The sequence below is a fragment of the Crassostrea angulata genome, chromosome 9, assembly GCF_025612915.1.
Source record: "Crassostrea angulata isolate pt1a10 chromosome 9, ASM2561291v2, whole genome shotgun sequence".
Taxonomy (NCBI): Eukaryota; Metazoa; Mollusca; class Bivalvia; order Ostreida; family Ostreidae; genus Magallana; species Magallana angulata.
The window spans coordinates 22,899,859-22,918,648 of NC_069119.1; the positions used below are offsets into that span (position 1 = coordinate 22,899,859).

Here is an 18,790-nt window from a genome sequence, read left to right on the forward strand (position 1 = left end):
TGGTTAAGCATGTATCAGTTGATAGCCATTTTGAACAACTTTATTATACAATGATTATGTACAATAATCGATTTTGAGCATTTCCAAGCATACGTATTCATCAACATACAGTTGTATATGCAGGCATTACCCATGTAAATTCATGATTATAATAATATTGTCGGAGGTGGTGGTTGGGTTGTGTTATAATTTGTTTACTTACCTCTCAGGATAGGAATGTCCCGTGCTTTGTGTCCTGTTTCCCTGGTATCCAAGGTAACTGTTGTCAGGGACAACAGAGCTGGGTGGATGATGTGGATACAGGATGTTTTCTGGTATTGCACTTTTCCCATACCGCTACAATGTTAAAACAATAAAATCTGTTACAACATGGAAATCTTACATACTAGTTTGAAAAATTTGATATTTAATTTTAAGAAAATTTTCTTTTATCTCATTTTTTAAACTGAAGACTCTTTACACAGATTAAGGATTTTTTTTTCTTTTCTTATAAATATAAATATTACAATTTATATATTAAATTTAAGTTTGCTAATATTTTTTGTATTATATTTACAAGAAATTAAATGCATTTAGAAATCAGGCTTCTAGCAGCAGGAGATGGAATATATTATCATATGAAAAGGATTTAAATTCATTAATTTGGATGAAGCATGATTTTTTGTGAACAGATGTGAAAAAATTTTGTCAAATTATAAATGTAAAATCATATTTCTTAAATCGTACAGAATGGTAAAAGTGAAAAAAAAAACCACCTGTCTCTATACATCATATTTTTAAAGATGCTTAATATACAATATACTGTTTGTGAGTACCGGTATTTCAAGTACATGATATATATACTATACATGTATCAGCTAGATAATATTTCAGTTAATCAATGTTTAATATATGTATAATTAGACATACATGTTGAGTTAGTACCAATACTATTAAATATAACATACTAATAAGGGTCCTAAGAGTGTGTATACTGGTTATTGATTATATGCATACCCTAAACATACTACTATTATATAATGCAATAAGTAATTATCATAATTTTAAATCACTTATTAAAGCTGTGCATTTAACTGTGTTTTTATGATATTTTGGTGAACTTTTTGGTAACCATCAGTTAACTATAATTTTGACAATACTTCAGTCCAATGTATGTTAATTTATTCATTCCACTGACAGGTGAAAAAATTCCTTAGCCTCATTTGTCAGATCTCTGTATGATTACTCAATATTGAATAAACACAATTCTAAGTCTTCAGAGGTAAAAGGGTTTAAATATATGTGTAGATATATATACAGACTATACATATTAAGGAATAGCTGAGACGTATTTGTGTATCAGGGAAAAAAATGAGGCATTGGAAATTATAGTGAGGTGAAAAGCAAGAAAAGTATATGCTTAACAATTTATGCTTAAAATTTGTTTTGTATATGTATAATTTAGCTGCAAGATTCGAGATGCATTCACTGTGTTTTACATATTTCAAAGATTACCTGTCAACCAGATTCTTGTTTGTATTAGAGCTTTTCCAAAAATGGAAACTGATCAGTTATTGTATTTTAGTTCAAATCTTATCCTCAAACAGAAAAAAATCAACTTTGCAATGTTTACAGGATGAGCAAAATTCATTTCGTCAAAAGGGAGTTATCTTTCTTATTAATGGGACAAATTACCCCAGTATATTTAATAATAGCTATTTTTTTCACAAGTTTTACTTTCCTAGGGTAAAAAATCCCAATAATCTATGATTATGCATGAATATAATTGCAGCTAAATAGAAAGAAAAAGGGCACTTCATTTAAAACCAAACATGTTTTTGAAACAGAAACGAAGCAAGCACTTAAAACACCAGAGTGTGAGCTAAACAGAATTGTTCATGGCATTTGGTTTGATGATTCAGCACTTTGATGTGTATGCAGTCTACAAAGAAAGCACTGAAAAAAGCAACTTCTTAATGGCAGGGTTGTCTCTAAGACCCGGGAGGCAGGGAATTCCCCTGCCTATAATGCCTTAATTACCCGGCTATTATTGCATTTCAAACACAATGTAGCTATAAGCAAGACCCCCAGACCCCCTGCTACTTTTTCCTTTCCTCCTTCTATTTCAATTTTTAGAAACAACCCTATAATGGAGTCCACAACATTCCTCTGCAAGATATTTCCTAATAAACATAATTTCTGTTGACAGTAAAAATGTCTTTACTAGTTAAATCAAGATCCCAATCCCCCCCCCCCCCCCCTCTAATTTTCAAAAGCTTGCAGATGTACCTGTATACAGTTTATAAACTTCTGTATTCCAAGTTTCACAGGGCTTTTAAAAACTTTGGCTCAATATTATAAAAAATTATGGATCAGGCATAGATGTTATATAAAACTGCTGTTTGCCCTGTTATCTTCTTATCTTACACTTCAGTGTGTAATTCAAGAGGTAAGAGTTTAGGGGTTTTAATAAGCCCTCCTCTTAAAACTCCAGATATCCAGAAAATTGGACATTTATTTCACAATCTATAGATCTCTTGCTTGGTGGCCTTAACACTATTGTAAGGATTTCTGATGTTGAGTATCCTTACAATATGTAAATGACAAATTAATAAGTAATTGCAGTGATAATGACAAAGACTGAACCACAATATATATATATTTTATAATTTTTTCTTATAGTTATTTAGAGAAAACACTAAATGATAAAAATATGATCAATTAATCAATCTTTTGGATAAAGTTAAAATTCAATGTGAGTTTAAAGATGTAGTTGGTTCCTGCACCTATCACTAACAACTCAAAAGATTCAGTAATGCTTCCTTCAAAACACTCCCAAAATGAGAAGAGCCCACAATCTAAGTGATTCTTAAAAAATCACTTTAACATTAATTTAATTTCTTCCCCATCCCACAATTCCCTTATCACAAATGAAGTGAACTTTTTGTGGAGGGTTATATATATAAAGCCATCTAACCTGGTTAGCGCTGTGCCTGGCATTCTGCCAAGCTAAGTCCCTGGCATCTTGCCAAGGAGTCCCTACCATGGTCTCTTCCGCCTGGATCTCCTTCTCGTATCTCTCCTCCCGGTCATCGAGGGGATAATGCCCCTCCCTCTCCTGATGCCGACGCTGGTGTTCACGCCTCAGATGCTGGATCCACTCTGCACGAGACATGGATTCTGGATCCACGATGGATCTAGACGGTTGGGGGTGGCCGGCAAACTGTGACTGGTAGTCGTTGTAAGACGAGGGATTTTTATCCGTCAACCTTGATGAGCTTTCTGTGTAGTGTGAGGAGTGATCAGTGAAGCGTGAGGATGAATTATTTGAGGTTTGGGAGTGATCCTCCGTGATTATGGAACTGCCCTGGATTTGAGGCGAGTGGAGAGAGAATTGAGGAGCACCATCAGAGTATTTCTGCTCAAGCTTCATGAACTCTGCATTGGATTTTTGATCCTGTAACTGTCGGACTTGCTCATGAATTCTGTGAATGAAAAAAAAATAGAACTCGGTTAGAATTGAATTATTATCCCATACGTCCAATTCCTAAATTATCTAAAACAGACTCTGATTTAAAAATTTTTTCTTTTATGTTCCTGGATATGGCAAGATTACCGAGAATGGCAAATTTAAAGTGTAAATAAAATATATAAATGCCTATTATAGAAATCATTCAAATCTTGAGCAATCAGTTTCAGATATTTACTATCAAATACAAACATTGTTTTTATTCAAACATTGTAATGAGAAATGTCAAGATCTCTGTATAATTTATCATGACTTTGGGTGTTGATTGTTAATTTAATTTCTGTGATGGGGATACAAAAGGAAAATGAAGGGATGTAATGGGATTTCAAGATTCAAATTATTGGATAAATAACTACAGTAAAACCTATTTACAACCAATTCCTATGGACCATTGGATTTACTTTGCTCTGTCGTTATGTCTGTATAACGAATTCGTAATAATAAGAATAGCATATTTGTTATATATAGATGTTCCCTTCCACATGGCTACCATTTGTGTTTACTGAGCATTTAATGAAAATATACCTTCTTTTATAAATACAAAAATCAAATTGTTTAATGTTTAATTGAAATATGTGTGGAAAAAACCCATTAAAACAATAGACAGTGTTATTTGATATTGCTTACATTGAACACTATAAGAGATTGTTGAAAACTATGTAAATTTCATTGTTTCCATTTTTTCTGGTTGCTGGCTACATCTTATATGAAAGTTCATTTTAATCGTAAACTTTCACTAGGATTTGTTAAAATTTTTGCTGGGGACTCCACAAAACTTCGCTATATCTGAGATTTTGCTATACCCAAGTTCCTTTCAAATGAGTTTTACTGTAGATGGTTGTCATGGATACACAATTTTAAAAAAAGATAACATTTGTACAACAAGTTAAATTCCATCACCTCATAGCAACAGAAATAATTAACTGGGGTAAAAATTGACATAATTCAATTCTCTGGCAATATCAGGATTAAAAAGGATGACCTTTACTTTCAGTTCACTCCTGTATTAGCATCAAATAAGTTCAAAACAAAACATCAGCCCTTAGATACTATTATCACAAAGTAAAAGAATTAGTTTTTAATCTTTAATGCAGTACCTGACCACAAAAGCAATGTTCTGGTAATTCCCCATGTCCAAAAAAAAAAAACACACACACACAGTGCTGCCTCCTAGTCTCTAACTATCTTTTTTTTTAAAAATCCAATACCAAATTAAACTCTTCATTTAAATTCATTACAAAAGACCATAAACAGCTTGATCCAAAAAAATTTGTGCAATGGGAGAGGTTCATGAATCTGTTGGGATTCTTAATAGGGTTCTTACTTGCAGCTTTTCTGACTATATGTGAATTATGGGGGAAAAGTTTGTGAACAATCAGTGAAAATGTTTACCTCTCAAACTCAGTTTCTTCAAATAAATTCTTAAAACTGCCAAGGCAATAAAGTGTACATGAATTTTTACAGTTTATAATACAAGATTTTACAAGTTTCCCACAGCAATCAAAAAATACATATTTTTGAATTGTTCACATTATAAAATCATGATTCTAGAATCTTTCATTCAAACCTTTTTTACATCCCCTTTAACCAAACCATTTTCCCCCTTAATACAATCATTCAACTAGCCCGTCCTTAACTCTCTATCCTCTTATGGTTACATGTCTCAGTTACAATTTCGGTTGCTTTTTTAGTTTTTCAATTTCGGTTGCTTTTTTAGTTTTCTTTTGTTGACAAATCTTTCTTCTTCTTTTATCTTGATCCTTCCCCTTCCTCTTAGACCACCTCTTTAGGCTACTTGTCCTGTCATCAGGCTGTCAAGCTGTCGCCCTCTTCTCCCCTGTAGGATCTCCCCTAACTGCACCAACACACCTAACCCGACCCCCCCCCTCCCCTTTTCTCTCTGTAAACTGGCTCTGAAGTTTGCTTCACCTATCTTAACCCCTCTAATGTCTAGCTTGACCCCCACCTCACCTGGTAGCTAGGCTCTCTATTTGCTATACTTGTCTTGACCAGTAATCTCCTTCCCCCATAGCCTGACCCCTGGGGTTTATTACCTGTCCTTCCAGAGGTCAGTCCCATTAGGTTGCTTTACCTGTCCTGATTTAAACTGCTCTGACCCCCCCCCCCCCCCTTGCCTTGCCCCCTTAGTTGTATTAAACCATCTCCCTTTTAAGAAGATGTCCCCTTAGATTGCTTTACCTGTCATGACCTTTCTCTACAGGCTCTGCCTGTCTGTCTGTCTCCTCAGCTTTAGTCTCGTCTCGTTTGTTCTTGTTGCTTCTCCTACAATATGGACCACAAATTTTTACTTTCACAATATTTATATAATAAACTCTAGAAACACTGTTGCAATGTCTTCTAAGTCTGATAATTAAGCCTTTTCATAAATGAAGTTGCTCTAACTGAGAGGAAGCTCGTTTAAGCAGTAAAGAACACCTAGTCTGCTGATACATTTATGAATGCAAAAGGTGTTCTTAAAATACACAGAGCCAGGGTGCAATAAGTACTGTACACATCATAGCAATACATTTGTCATTCCTAAAATTAGAAAGTATTTAGCCTATTCTGTACCTTATCCCTTCTCAGCTCCCCACCCCTTCCCCCCCCCCCCCCACTTTACAAAAACTTTTTGACATTCATACATTCCTAACATACAATAATCTTTGGTTCATTCTTTACCTGTCATTCCTCCCTCCTCTTACCTCAGCAAGCCTTTAAATATGCCGCCCGGCCCTTTTTTCTCCTTGGTCTGTTTCTTCTTGGATTTTTTGGCCTCCTCTGCCTCGCTGCTCATGGAGGAATGTCCGGAGTTATTGATGGCCGCCTGTGTTACGGACCCTCCCTCACTGCTCTCCTCCTCCACTGTAACCAGGGAAACAACAACCGTTACCATAGATACACTTACTGTTACCATAGGAACAATGTTGTCTTAGAAACAACTAAAGTAACCATTAATTCATTTACTGAACAACAGATGCCTAGAAATGTTAATTATCGCATTAATACGATAATAGCTATCATTAGAAGCATGTCTATCAAAGTACACATTTGTATCTTGAAAAATATCATTTTGTCAAGTTGTTGTTGATGAATAATGTTTAAAAGGCATGCAAATTACAAACACTACAGTAACTGGCTATATATCCTTTATGGAAAGTGTTAGGTTGAACATATACAACGATTATTCTAAAGTGAACACAGAGAAACATAACAGAAAATAATTTCTATTACAACATCCTGTGTGTGGGAACTCTAAGACAATAAGAGCTATCTATCAAAAAGGCCCTGCAACCTTCACCAACTTTCCGCTCAAGTCTAAAATCTGAGTATTGGACTTAAATTTAGATCCTTTTCTTTTAAGAATTTGAGCTGAAAATTGAGTTGAGTAATCTTTAAAATGTTGGTGACAGTTGGGTGAGTTGGACAAAAGAAGCTTTTCTGTATTCAATTTTCACCATATTTTAAACACTATTAAGATGTTTGATATGTCATGTTAAAATGATGTCCTTACACTATAGCAAGAAATCATCTGCTAAGGCTGCACATGAGAATATTTAACAATAAAGCAGTATCTTGAAAAATGAGGCTTTCTCAAGAGAATGGGTATATTTCAAGGTTTAAAGATGCTACATCTAAGTTATTTTATTAAACAAAAAGGTAAAAATGTTATTTTAAATTGTTATACTTTCATGTTAAATACTGAAATCTGATTGGTTAAGACGCAGTTAATAATATTTACTATTACCCTCAGCGTTAGCAACGCACTTGGCAACGGGTAACATTAAAAAATATTACATGCGCGAAAATTATGCGCGTACGGTTCGCTGTAGAATTCACGTTATTCCTATATAAAAGCAGTAAAATTTTCTTTAAAATTTTAAAAAAGACATTCAGTATAACAAAATAAATAGTGCCTGTTTGGGAGGATAACAGTTGAAATTGACACCCCTCGAAAACCATTGTCAACCTCCGCTTCGCGTCGGTTGACAATGGTTTTCTCGGGGTGTCAATTTCAACTGTTACCCTCCCAAACAGGCACTATTTATATAATATTCAAGTTCCTTTAAAGTCATAAATAAAGGAATTTTTGATAAAGTACATCAATATCAGTAATCCTGAGTATGCCACCTATGGGACAATTATTACTGAGTTAACCACTTGACCTGTCTCTGTAGAAAGCAATCATAGTATTTTTGCCAGGGATAGTTGAATCACTTGAATATCTTTAAACTGAATACTTCCTGCTACAAGAAAGCAAGTGGAACTCAAGAAAATGTGTAACATCACACAACAATTCTTATAAGACAATGCATGTTAGCCTTTAAACTTTGAGTCTTTTGGTAGGGAAATTATTTTTTTGTTTTAAAAATGCCTAAAAATTAAAATGAAAAAATTTGCAAACAACTGAATTTCAACCAAATAAAATCTTCTCTTAAAATCAGATTTTATTACATGTAATTAGAAACATCCTGAGTCTGGATATTTTTCCTCAATTGGTCTGGTGAGGGCAAACAAACAAACGATTTTTTAAAGTTGTTCTGTGCTGTATGTACTGTGTACATAAAACAGCTAGAATACCAGGCATCATGCAACATCACACATAACTCGCACAATACTGACGTGTGTACATTGTCACACAACACCTAGAATACCAGGCATCATGCAACAACATACAATTGCAACATATACATGAAGCAATACAACAAACATGGGACAACAACTGGAATACCAGACATCATGCAATAACATACAACATACACTTAAAGCAATACTGTACTACAAACAGAGGACAACTGGAATACCAAACATCATGACAACATACCATCATACCAGACAACATTCAATTGATACAATACAGCAAACATAGGACAACTTGAATACCAGACATCATGCAATGACAAACAACATACACTTAAAGCAATACTACGAACATAAGACAACAACTGCAATTCTAGAAAACAACATGAAACAATGCACAACATTTGTAAATCATTCATTATGTTAGCGAATAACACAAAACAAAAAGTAATTGAATGAAACAACAAAGCATTCAGAATATCAAGAGATGGTGGAGTCTGCAGTTGGTCAACAGAGTCTATAGTCAAAGAGAGAACGTACTGTAAAGGAATCTACTAGTATACAGATAGCAGGCCTGTTCCCCCTCTTTGAATTCACGTAGTATTTCAAATTTGATAAACCAGAAATTATATTTCAAATTATCAAAGTTACACTGAAAATGTTCTAGCAATCAATTTATTTTTACAGTGGCATAAAAAAATTATTCTGTGACACATAAGTTGTGTTTATGCCATAAACTTATGACTGTGGTGACATAAAGTTGTGTTTATGCAAAAAAGGTATGATCGGGTGACATACAAGAGAAATCATGCAAATTTCTAACTTTGATAGGTAATTTTACAAAAGTCATAAAGATACAACAAAACAATCATGCCCAAAAACTCATATCGTGCAACATCAATAAAACTAACCATGCTGTAAACTCAAAAGTGGAGTGAAATGATAATCATTCAAAACTCAGTGAAATGACACAATAGCATATAAATCATGCCATGGCACAAACAAGGTGGCACAACAATCTCAGTGAAGAAACAACTCATGCCAAAAAAATTAAAGGTCAAATGTTCCCAAAATGAAGTGGACAACACAGACAGCACATCATACAAATGACCTTGACCTCCAACCTTTGACCTCTACAACCAAGAATCTCTGCCTTCCAGCTCCTTTACAACCACCTATATGTAGTTCTCTCCCTTTATTCTCCATTAACTAATTATGTAACATTGCCCACTTGGATAAATAAAATTCTATTACATTTTCAAGTAATTAAAACCTAGCGAGTAAAAGTGAAATTTTCCTGTCATTATCAAAATTGCTAAGGTACTTCAATTTGCAGATAGATAAAACTTATGATTAAAAATACCATATATATATGAAGCTTTTCTTTTCACTGTATAAATATAGATGTGACTATGTTTTAGTAATGTTAGTTCAAAATCATACCACTCAGTAATATATCAAACTCTTCTGATAAAAAAAAATCTGTAGCTTTCTATTAATACTTGAAGCACAAAAATCTGCTTTTTTGAAACCTGCTCAATCTACAAAAGATTAATCTACAAATTAAAGTTTCTTTTCCTGTAATGATTTTCTGTTTGAAGCAATCAACATTATGCAGGCTAATAACATTAGGTGGAGCTAGGTTAGCTGGTTAAGAGAATCAGATTGGTCGAAGGTTTTTGGTTGTCACGGTAACCATTCAAAACTTGGATGTACCATGTTCTCCTACAGTGAAGCCACCACTGGATTCCAGAATTCCTTCCTGATTCTCATTTTGGACTTCTATATGACACAAAAAATGTTGTACATCAATTGATGAGAGGCTCTTATTAAATTACCCATCCCAAAACTAAATGAATGGGAGAAAGTCTGAATAAATGAGGGCAGTAAAAACACAATGAATATGAAAATATGTAAGTTGGAGTCCTGTAAAACTTCACAATGTGGTGATTATGAATAGATCCAAGTAAAGTTATATACTGTACTGCCATGTAAATCTAGGCTGGAAACATTGCACTTCACACAAATGACTTTAACTTTCGGATATTTTGGGGGGGAATGGGTTTGTTATTTATTTTTTAAGGGAAGATTTTAATATCTTAGGATTGAGCTTGAAATCTGATTCTTCTGGAGGGGGGTTTTGATACCTTTTTGATATTGAATATGATTTTGTTTTAGAGTTGGAGCTTTATGGGATTAGGGCAGGAGGATTTTGATGGATGTGTTATACACTTACGCGGATCCATGGTACTGAGTTCCTGAGGCACTGGGTCGTACGATCGGTCCACGGCGGCCCGGAAACTAAGATTACAGCCCCGCCCCCGGCCCAGCTTGACTCCGCCCCTCTGTGAGTCATCATGGCTCTCCTGAGATGCGTTCAAGCTTTCCCGACTCTCGTCTGTGTCCCCAGGGGTCATCTGGGCCAGATTCTCCAGGGAGCTGAATCGCTTGAGGTTGGACTGTGGAGGCTCTACTGCCCGCCGGTCAGCTGTGGGGGAGGAAAAATTGACAGGTTATGGACAGTTCATATACATGTACTAGTCAATGTAAACCACACTTCAGGCTTATTGATAAACTGTCAAAAACTGACAGGTTTATGGACAGTTGACAAAAAGAATTAGTCTTGGCAACACTTGGGTTTAATGTTATAGAGTAAAAAAACCTGACTGCTTAAGGGCAGGTTATATATAGAATATGAGTCTATATCTATAGGTAAACTTCAGGCTTACTGTTAAACAGTTTTTAAAGTCATTTGTAGTTGGAGCAAAACTGAGTAAAATTTGTTAGTATTGGCTATGTTAAAAGACTATGTATTAGTTTCTTAATTTCAACATGATCTTGTTAGCTAGCACATGTTTTATAAAATGATTAACTGATTATAAAACTGAAAAAGGTTGGTTATTATGAGTAATGTAATCTTGATAACAGTTGTAACTACATGTATATATAAAGTATATAAAATCAAATAGTATGTTGCACTTAGTCCACTATATTATTCAAGCCCTAAATAGTATTAACCTTGACCTTTATTTATTATACACATAACCTTGACCTTTGACATAGGACTGAACCTGGAGTTCTCAGTCTTCCTTAATGTTCTAATATTACATTTGATATTGGTTTCAGTCCTTGTCTCTGCTAGAATGATATAATGACAATTGACTTGACCTTGAATTCGGTAACAATGGCTCCGTTACCTTGAAATAATTGACCGTAACATTATCAGTATTGAAGGAGTATTTAGGGAAGAGAATTTCCTGTTGGGTTTTATTACTCTTCCACTTTATGAGAATTGTAAGAATTAAATTCAATAGAAATGATCTGGTAAGTACGGTCAATAATTTTGTTTAGTGTGACCTAGTTTTAATTTGTGGGTCACATGTACATATGCTAGAGTCAAACAACTACTGTATTAAACTGCACAAAAGTTACTGTAAGAAACAAAGGGAAGTCAGTCATCACCAAAAGAGCAGAGGGACATCAAAAAGATTTGTTAAAAATGTAGCAGGACAAATTTCCTCGCAAAACATATTTTCTGCATTGGTTAATTAAAACCGAAAATTTCCATCTGATATATTGTTTTTGAGGACAACACTAGCTTGATACATTGTACCATGCATCAACTAGCTTATCAACTAATAAACCATAAAATGATGAAAGATTCACATCAAAAAAGCTTGGAATTCAAATTCATAAAACAGTTGGTCTTTATTGGTCTTAAAACTTGCTCTTCATTTTTAAAATTAAAACATGAAATCCTTGCACCTAGCTTTTTTTTTAAATGACTACCATGAACAAACCAAAACGCAATCCTCCCCACCCGCCCCAAAATCCTTGTCTCTTGATGATGACTGACACACATAGGGATCTCGGACTGATACATACTAATGCGCTGGCCATGCACGGGTAAGGGGGGTAACCGAGACGCCCGGGGGCGATTCCTAGAGTTCCGACTCAGGAGAGATTCCGCTGATCCGACTCGCTTCAGACTTCCCATGGCGCCACCTAGTGTAAACATAGGGACTATAGAGGGCTCTACACAAACCACTTCCTGTGACCTTTGTCCTTCAAAGGATAATTGTCACATACAGACGTGACTTGGTCACCAATACTTCCCTTTTCTCATGCACACTTTGTATTAGTTTTTTGACTACTGGGTATTTCATTCAGTGAAAAATGTTTTTAGAAACTTAGAACCATTTTAAAAAGACCTTGGACTTTCAGTAGGACGTAGCTATCTAATTCTTGCGTCTAAGCAAGTTAAAAATGACGCGGTTTCAAGCAAAATATGCACCGATTGCGTAGTCATAGCTCAAAAGCCAGACAAATCTTGTTGATTTCAGAGAGCTGTGGCTGACTGGCCAACAAAGAAATAGACAGGCCTACGTCACAATCTGTTTGACACAACCACCCAAAGTCCAAGCTCTTGTTAAAATGTTTCTAATGTAAACCCTAACACTGAAATACCGAGTACTAACAAAAAGAATTTATTTTGACAAAATGGATGATGAAATTATAATTGATGGAGGGAGGGGAATGAAATGACAGAAGACAAAGCAATGTAGTAAATAATCATAAATTGTCTTCCTAACTAGCATTAATTATGCTGCATAGAGGTGGGAAAAATGAACTGAGATATACTCAATCATTACTCCTGCAGATTTTCAGAGCTATCTCAATACATTATACAAAATACTGAAGGTATATGCTTTCTGTCACTCATATGCGGTGGCTATATAGATAAATATTCAATATCTGTGACATTGATATATGTAATTCTACACTTAGCTTGTTAAGAGTTTTACACAGTGGACTATAACCTTTATGTCATTGACATTGTACAAAATAATAACATTTACACACATCCCGGTGCAGAGGAATACAAAAGCTAGCTACAACTGAGCAGGATATAGGTCACCCAGGTCACCTTGACCTTTGTTACATTTTTCAGGTCATTAAGCTCCCGTGTTCATAATTTTTTCCACCAAAATTAAATATTTCCAATTTAAAGCAATTTCACATTCAAGGTGCATGACATAATATTCTATTTCCAAAGACATCGGACAATTTGACATTTAAGCACATCATTATAATACGACAGCTTTCTTGCTCCAGATTACACAGAATTAGACAGGGCTATATATTTGTGCGTTCTGTGGCTGAATTGTTCACCCGTACTAAATATTTTCCCCATCCTGGTTATATAAAATGCTCCTAGTTATACAGTACACATAATATGTAAGGCAGTGCTGAGAATCTTGTTCCTATAACCAAGAAAAAAAAAAGAACACCCACCCTACTCCCCATAATAAAAACTTGATGAAATTAACTACAGGATTAACTCAAAATCTGATAACTTTCTTCATCTATATAACTTCAGATGTTTTAATTTCAAACTAATTAGCTTTTATTGCTCTCTTTTTCAATTTTCCCCCTTATCTGTCACAGCAAAATGATTTCAACGAAATCGTACCTACTTAAAAGCATTAATTAATATTAACTAGATTGAGTTAAAAGTTAGAACAAGTATGTAAAATGAATAATCTACATTTCTCTCAAATGAAAAGGAAAATAGAATGTGTTGAGGCCTTCAATTCGAATATTATTCTATCCAACATGTTACCAATGACATAATCTCTAACTATAGAGCCAAGTGGAGGCTTACTCTGCTCAATGTGGTTCATTGTTACTTGTTTAGAAATGAAAGTAAAATTGTTAGACGACGGATTCATGATCTAATCTGAAGTAGGAAAAAAGCCCCTGGTTATTTTTGAAACAAATAAAAATAAAATTATGCTCAAAGTTCCCACAAATGAAGAGATGCAACAAGATTCTGCAATTCTGTTCTAAGAGTGTTGTTATTTTTTTTTTTACCGGTGACATGAAAAGATGCCGCTCTTCGACCCTCTCCAAATCCTGAAAACCAATTGTCAATCAGTAACGTAATAAATAAACCAATCATCCATAAGTAGTGTAATAAATAAACCAATCAACCATCAGTAGTGTAATAAATAAACCAATCAACAATCAGTTACATATGAATTAACCAATCGTAATTCAGGAACATATGAATAAACCAATGGTCAATCGATAGCATTGTCACTCAAGCCAATATCATAATGATAATGTTTGGAGATATCAGTCAGTTTCTTGAGCATTGCACCATTAGGTCAAATGCTACTATTTAAAACTGATAATTTTATTGTCCTATTTGAAAATAAATACAACTCAGTTTAAAAAGTGAATTTATCCAAACATGAATATGTAAATGTTATTTTGCAGCCATAAAAATATTTGGATATTAAAAGGATAAGCATAGATTGCAGCAAAATAGAAAACATACCTCGTTGCCGACTTGATTTGACACGTTGATAAACCTCACTGCGACTTGGATCAATATGACCTTTTCGTTTTTCGGACATGCTCTGTCGACCAAAGCCTTCGCGCTTGAACTCTCCTAGAGGACTTGTTGGGGACCTGTTTATTGTACAATTCAACATCATGATAATTTCTCAAACCAAAGGCCTAATAACAACTCATTATGTATGTTTAAATTATTTAGGATTCAATGGTTCAACATCACGCCAGTTTCTAAAACTAAAACATAAATTATTTAATTCTTGTTTCCAACACAAAGATAAGCTAGATTTCTACATTGACTGCATAGTACAATTACATCAAAATTGACTGTCAGACTCAAGAGGCTAAGTTCAATTATTGCTTGCCACAAGAAATTTAAGCAAGGCAGTCAACTCTTATGACCATGTAATTGATGCGAGGCACTGTGACAGGAAATTCATGTTCTAATAAGCCCTTCAGTCTGTAAAATTCATGGGGGGGGGGGGGGGGGGGGGGCCTTATTGCTTGTCACATAACATTCCTGTGGAGCTTTACTGTGATACTTACAACGCCTCTCCCCCTGGACTCCCCGGGGGTCCCCAGTCTCCACCTTGGAGCCACACAGGCTGCTGGTTCAGGTCCTCGGAGCTTGAGCTGTTAGAGTGGTTGTGATGGAGAAAGCCGATGGTGGAGTGGGGCCGCATCCTCTGGCGGCTCTCCTGCAACATAGTAAGGATTAATACAGTTATCAACATAGTTAGGGTCAACATAGAAACTGTCAACACAGTATACATCAGGATAGTTCAACACAGATGGTGAAGTAGAGCCGCTTCCTTTGACGTCTCTCATGTAACATAGACAATGACAGTAAACATTGTTGGTGATATATGAGTTGACATAGAAACAATCAACAAAGTAGGTGACATATCGAAATCCATCAAAATAGTAACAGTCAATATAGTAAATAAAATATAAGTCAACGTAGTAGGTGTTAACTAGTAATGGTCAACATAGTTACATGCAATGTAGTTATGCTGAACATAGTACAGTACAGTCAAAACAGGTACCATAAAAGTCAGCATAGTAACAGCAGTCCATATATATTGTACATGTATTACAGTCAACATAAAATTTGTGCTTATCTATTTCAAGAAAACTTAAACTAATTTAATGTCTATTAGATGGAGACTTGCATATACATGTATTTTTTCCATACTTATGTATGAAACATAAAGTAAACAATGGAGATATGATTTAACCCTCACCATCTCCTCGTCATCATTCTCAATCATGACATTGGGGTCCACAAAGGGGGTACTTTTCTGCATGGGTTTAAATGGCGAAGTCCCCGGAGACAAGATATTGCCACTGCCCCGCAGGGCTAGATTGTAGGACTGATTACGGAATCCATCGTCCTGGTCATGTGACATAGCACTATCATCCAACTCGTCTCGAGTCGCCTTGGTGTAGGATTCGTTCCGTAGTCCCCCGTTAGTCAGGCGATCTATCAAGAAATTCCTCGCCTTCCCGGAACCCCCGTCCATGTAGTCCAGTCGGGGTGATTCAACCATATCAGCATCCTTCATAAGAGAATGTTTTGCATGGTCGGTCTCGCGAACCATTCTATTATTAGCACCAAACACAAAAGCATCAGGGGAGGCTTCCTGAGTGAAGGGGGAGGGGGAGGGTGCCCCAATTTTACGGGCGACCACCAGGTGGATGTGTCCTGGAATGGGACCGTCCAGCTGCATCGCGCGGCGTAACATCTCCATGGCGTCTGTGTTGGACAGCCCCATCAGCTTCTCACTGTTGACCTCAATCAGCTGGTCATTGACCGCCAGACGTCCGTCCTTCAATGTAAGTCATAATTCACTGATTTACAGGCAGATATCATACAACTTTATGGGTCACAGTGTATTTCTAACAGTATGTAATCAATTGTTAGTATCAATTTAATACAAAAGATATTAATCATACAACTTGCTAAGTCACAGTGTAAATGCATTCAATAATATAGAAATTGTTATGCCTTTCAAATTTAAATTGCCTTATTTTCAACACTTTCAATTCAAAGTTTGTGCCAGAACCTGTGGGCAGATTTAAAATATATATTTCACTATGTCACCCTAACAATAACACTAACATCAACTCTACAGAAACATCCCCTACCTTGCTTCTAAATGAAAACTTACAAAGAAATACAAATATACAGTATATATGAAAATAATCATGTACCCTACCTTGCTAGCTGCCCCTCCATGAATCACAGATTTGACAAAAATTCCCAGGTCCCGCGTGCCTCTGTCAGTTGTCATAGTTTTGCCCTTGACACTGACCCCCAGGCCAGCTGAGCCTGACTCAGACAGGGGAATGTCCAGGCGAAGGATCTCCTTGTTCCGATTGGCCGTCAGCAGTCCGTCGGTGTCCCCAGTTTTTTCTGGCGGCTGTAAGACAGGACGGGTTTCTGAGACGGAATTGTCTCGCTGAAATCGGGAGGGCCCAGTGAGTGCACAACATTAATACACACGCCAATCAAAACTCTAGAGGGGCTCCAAATGCCTTCAAGTTTTTCTTTTTAAGATCTCAAAACGTTTATTTTCAGCGAAATGCTTTATTAAAATTTAAAAGAAATTGATAATAAGGCATGTACATTTCAGCAAAATTGTTAGATCTTTACATAATTTTGTGAATATTCCACATTTGGAGCCATTTCTAACAATACACATGATTATACATTGTCAATACGGATGCAATCAGTGTGTGCTCTGGATTTTAGTCAATGCTTCAAATGAATCAAATAAAATCATTAAACTTGTTTTGCTGGACAAAAACAATTTAGTGAAAAAAAGACTAGAAAGAAAAAAAAATATTATTTAGATCTACACTTTTTAGATCTACAATTGACTTGTTACAAATATTTCACAAAAAAGGACAAAAGTTAATTGATATAAAAAATGAGGTTTAGTTTGACACACTGATTTTAGTGCAGTCAAGACCCATGTAAAAATTAATCCTAGACCTTTAGCATGGCATACTTGAAACCAATCATCAAATCATTCTATACCTCCAAATTCACGTACCCCCTCCCCTCATCCAAGCCTAAATACCTATCAATCTCCCTCCAAACCTTACTTACCTACCAACATACCCTAAAAGCCACCAATCAAAATTTTGCGATACTCTTTTTTAATTTTTTATAAATTGAAAAAAAAAAAAATAAACAGTAGATCAACAAAACTTCCTAATCCCCTTTCATTCCCCATGCTCCATAAAATTCATACAATGATGGGTCTTGACTTCTAGATCTTCTACATGTACTGTAATTCTCTACTTGTACAATTATCTAGCAAGACATCTATGTCATATAGAGACACTACATTAACTACAACATATAGTATCTATGAAACATAGGAAATAAGATATTCATTGATTATTAAATCGTAGTGAAAGAGAATATTAAGAGAGAGAGAGAGAGAGTGAGAGAGAGAGCAATAAAAAAACAGTTTGTTCATAGCATAATGTAATGTAGACAATTGAGATACAGATTAAGCCTATGAAACCCAGCCTTATTTTTGTCACAATAAAGAATGTATTAAATAAAATAATAAATAAATAAAATTTGAGAGGGGGGTTGAGAGAGAGAGAGAGAGAGAGAGCATAATTGACTGAATTTTACTATGTTATTAATAGACAGTTTTTGATATACAGATAGTAAGAAAAATAATCAAATCTAAAGCAAAATATTTGATGAAAAGATTATGTATCATAAATGATTAAAATAACAAAGCTCATTATGTTGTGAATATACATAAAGAACATACTATATCTTAATATTGAGACCAGAAAGGAAGAAAGGAAGAAACTTATACAATATTATCTCTGCAGACAGAATAGCAATTCAGATCACAGAAAAGCATTGCCTCACACCCATGGCAAGCCTCACAAATGCAAATATATAACAAAATAGGCCAATATATCATGCAATAAGTTAAAAATTAAATTGGTTGACTGTGTATGTTTTTCCTTGGTCTAAAATGACTTTATAACAATGGATAATAAACTTTTTGTCGTCTTAATATGTGTATAAAAAGCAGTACAAAAAGCCTCTCCTTTTATAAAATTCATTCAATTAAACATTGATTTCCATAGACAGTCATTAACAAACCAAAAATGTAATAGTGAGGGCATGGATTTCTGTGAGCTGCGATAATAGATGACAATTGAATAGATAAGATAATGGTAAATGTAAATTAGCCACTCAAAAGAAGACTATTAGAAGAATGTTAATTAGCCAATCAGACATTAAGATTCACACAGACAGAAACACACATCACTGGGTTCCCAGGCAAAGAGGACCAGTCTATA

The 18,790-nt window shown here is 35.1% G+C and overlaps 1 protein-coding gene across 12 annotated transcripts in view; it reads right to left on the reverse strand.

The window, feature by feature from the left end:
- Nucleotides 1-18,790, reverse strand: part of LOC128164168 (partitioning defective 3 homolog) — a 43,494-nt gene that overhangs the window by 2,449 nt on the left and 22,255 nt on the right. For 5 of the 12 annotated variants that reach the window (XM_052827913.1, XM_052827911.1, XM_052827910.1 and 2 more), the window contains 12 exons: nucleotides 16,666-16,908; nucleotides 15,691-16,275; nucleotides 14,993-15,144; nucleotides 14,430-14,563; nucleotides 13,961-14,002; nucleotides 11,972-12,091; nucleotides 10,323-10,574; nucleotides 9,803-9,868; nucleotides 6,211-6,370; nucleotides 5,708-5,791; nucleotides 2,957-3,464; nucleotides 203-336 (listed from right to left, as the gene is read on the reverse strand). In XM_052827913.1, coding sequence (XP_052683873.1) covers nucleotides 203-336; nucleotides 2,957-3,464; nucleotides 5,708-5,791; nucleotides 6,211-6,370; nucleotides 9,803-9,868; nucleotides 10,323-10,574; nucleotides 11,972-12,091; nucleotides 13,961-14,002; nucleotides 14,430-14,563; nucleotides 14,993-15,144; nucleotides 15,691-16,275; nucleotides 16,666-16,908 — 2,480 coding nt within the window. Of the gene's footprint in view, nucleotides 1-202; nucleotides 337-1,494; nucleotides 1,525-2,956; nucleotides 3,465-5,707; nucleotides 5,792-6,210; nucleotides 6,371-9,802; nucleotides 9,869-10,322; nucleotides 10,575-11,971; nucleotides 12,092-13,960; nucleotides 14,003-14,429; nucleotides 14,564-14,992; nucleotides 15,145-15,690; nucleotides 16,276-16,665; nucleotides 16,909-18,790 lie in introns of those variants that run through there. The other 7 variants (XM_052827922.1, XM_052827917.1, XM_052827914.1 and 4 more) reach the window with 7 other exon arrangements.